We start from the raw sequence: 3,171 nt of genomic DNA, 5'->3' as shown, positions 1-3,171 counted from the left end.
CCCTGGTGGGAGAGATTTGGGAAGAGTTAATAAAGGGGTTTAAAGATTAGATCGCTGCCAGTCCTAGTTGCTGGACAGATGTGATTTGAAGTCTGAAGGAAGACCTTTCGGATCCTTTGTCGGAAGATTGGGGGGGGTTTAAGCAAAGAAATTAATTTATTTTCCTCTTCTGTGGTCAAAAGAAATTGTAGGTGTCTGTACAGGCCACAATGACATCGCTTGGATCATGAGATCATCATGCAAATAGTGTGAGTTGCATAATTTGTACCAGCCCAAATAAGATAATTCAGGTTATTTGTGTGACAGCAGGCATGTGACACCAGCTATTCCTGCCACAATTGCCCTAGGACAGGGGTAGGCAACCTTGGCTCTTTTATGACTCGTGGACTTCAACTCCCAGAATTCCTGAGCCAGCATGGGAGTTGAAGTCCACGAGTCATAAAAGAGCCAAGGTTGCCTACCCCTGTTCTAGGAGGTGAAGGGGCATCTTAGCCATAGACAATGACCCTTCCCACCCCGGTCATATCTTCTCCCGATCCTTCAAAATCTCCCAGTTCTGATGCCCAGATGTATGAGCAACTAGAATTAGGTCTGCTTTGGATGAAGTTCAATATATTTGATAAAAAAAAATGAAGAAAAAAAAACCAGGAACATTCAAGGAAAAATTAATTAATTCCAGAAGGTACATGGTCCCACACATTTCATACAACAGGAAGAAAACAGAATGTTGGACATCTGGAAAAGTAATTACACCGTAAGATAATACTCCCATTCAGACATCCTAAATATCACACAACTTGTTTTGTTTTCAATTTCAGGAGTTCCTTAGATTTTTTTTTTCACCTCCAAAGACCCAATGCAACTTTTAATACTTTAAATTTTTGTTCCCATTTTTTTTCATTTCAATTAAGGGGGGAAAGTCTGCGAACTATGAAGTGACTTTTTTTCCCCAGTACAATTTCACGTACATCTACTAGAAGTAAATTCCGCTGGATTTACTTGTGCAATTTGCTCCAAGAGAGGTGTGTAAATACTTGGTAGGGCAGCCTTTCTCATCGTGCGCTCTTGAGATGTGATAGGTGACCATTTCCTGATTTTCAATAGCCTGGCTGGTGAGATTCCAAAACTGAGGCAATTTTGTTCTACCAATTTAGAACTGTTTATCTCTTGCCTCCCGGATCCATTATAACTCATGCTAAGAGGGAAAATCCAATAAAAAAAACCGAAATTAAACCACAGCATTCCCCCTTTGTATATTTTCTTAAAATTTTCAACAGATACTGTCTGCATTGTGGAAATAATAACTCCTAATGAGGCAGGAAAAATAATGAGCAGAATCTTCCTCTCCACCAGGGAAAACTGAGGTTTTTGTCTTGAATACATTTTGCTGACTGGGGGTAAAAATCAGTCAGAATATGGAAACATTCACACACAGAAATCTTCTCTCTCTCTCCCACACACAGACACACAGATATCCTGGTAGTTCTTTTTTTAAAAAAACAACAACAATGCCATCATGATAAGAAGTTGAACTCCACTGGAGAAAAATATAGTCAAAATATTAACAACAATAAAAGCATCATCATCATCATCACAGCCAGTCATGATGGAAGACTTGATCTTTGGCTATTCCAAATGGAGTCCTTTGTGGGGAGGGAAAGGAGAACATTCTTTAGCCCATAGGCCCCTTCATGTTTTTGGGCTGGTACATGGGCTGCTCCCTGGGCATCATGCCAAAACAGTCTGAAGGGTTGCAGTGACCGGCTTTCCCAGGAGGGCCCGTGATTCCTGGTGGTCCCGGGATGCCCGGAATACCTTGCTGCCCCATGGGCCCTGGAAGGCCCATTTTCCCATAGCCTGGAGGCCCCTGCATGCCTGTAGAGAAGAAAGGAAAACAAGAGTCAAGTCCTGTGGAGACTCCTATATTCCGCGGTCTGTTTTTCCTTTCCTGAAATGGTTGGGAGCATCGGAGAAGCCTTCCCCATGAGGATGGATGTGGGGAAAAATGCACGCGCAGCAAACTGCCGTGCTTTCCCCCCCACAAACCTCATAACCTCTTGATACCCTGTGTTCCAATGAAGCAGCCAGAAGGTCATAATACCCTTTTGACTTAATGCCTCACCTACCTAAACAGATAATATGCTTAAGTTCCTTCTCCTATCTTTTCCTGCCTTTGTTAGTTCCTTTTGCTTTCATCTCCCTGTATTTGTTCTTACCTGACTTTATGTCAGCATCTAAGGGTTAAACGTATGAATGTAAAATGTCAGCATCTAATGGTTAAGCTGGTGTATGTAACAAGTATATAAGAAGCAATAAACTCAAGAGTTTGTCAAGCTGTGTCCTGCAGCTTCAAACCTCTGCTCAAGACATGCCTGCGTCTTTTTCATAGCGTCTTACAGATGCTCCTCAGACTGATAGGCTTCAGCTGCCAAAATTCTCCACTCTGAAGGATTCTGGAAGTGAAGCCCACACACCTGGAAAGCCTCCAGGTTTGAGGAAAGGTGTGCTGGGAAGGCCGGGTTTCTCTGCGAGGAACGTTTCCAGAGGGATGTAGATTTCAACCTGGTAGAAGCCTCACTGCTGAGCCAAATAGGCTGGTCTTGCTTTGAAGGTCTTGGTCCTCAGCAAGACTGATGCTGACCCTCCAGCACTGCCTGAACATTTGTAGTCCTACCAGCAACACTTGAGGAAATCCCCTGTTCCATTGCATATTTATTTATTAAATGCCGCCCATCTGCATTTGGGATGCCGCCCATCTGCCGCCCATCTGCCGCCTATTTGCAAGACCGCCTCCTACCAAACACCTCCCTTCGACCAGTCCGCTCCCACAGAGAGGGCCTCCTTAGGGTGCCGTCGGCCAGTCAATGCCGGCTGGCGACCCCCAGGGGGAGAGCCTTCTCTGTGGCAGCTCCCGCCCTCTGGAATGACCTACCCCCCGACCTACGTACAGTTGCGGACCTGCGCCTTTTTCACCGAGCCCTGAAAACCCATCTATTTCGTGCGGCCGGCCTGGCGTAGTCTTAATTAGGTTTTAGTATAGGTTTTTATATGGGGTATTTTAGAGCAGGCCTTTATTTATTTAATTTGATTTTAGAATAGATATTTATTGTGATTTTTATTATCGCCTGTTCACCGCCCTGAGTCCCGTAAGGGAGATAGGGCGGTATACAA

The 3,171-nt window shown here is 44.4% G+C and overlaps 1 protein-coding gene across 1 annotated transcript in view; it reads right to left on the bottom strand.

Annotated features, from left to right (window-relative positions):
* Positions 1-653: 653 nt before the first annotated feature.
* Positions 654-3,171, bottom strand: part of COL16A1 (collagen type XVI alpha 1 chain) — a 203,642-nt gene continuing 201,124 nt past the window's right edge. Inside the window, exon 68 of the mRNA XM_029284696.1 lies at positions 654-1,875. Within this exon, the coding sequence (XP_029140529.1) occupies positions 1,673-1,875 (203 nt within the window). The 3' untranslated portion in view covers positions 654-1,672. The remainder of the gene's footprint in view (positions 1,876-3,171) is intronic.

The sequence above is a fragment of the Protobothrops mucrosquamatus genome, unplaced genomic scaffold (assembly GCF_001527695.2).
Source record: "Protobothrops mucrosquamatus isolate PMUCROS unplaced genomic scaffold, P.Mucros_1.0 scaffold851, whole genome shotgun sequence".
Classification (NCBI taxonomy): Eukaryota; Metazoa; Chordata; class Lepidosauria; order Squamata; family Viperidae; genus Protobothrops; species Protobothrops mucrosquamatus.
The sequence above is the reverse complement of the archived record's forward strand: the minus strand, read 5'-3'. Positions and strand labels throughout refer to the sequence as shown.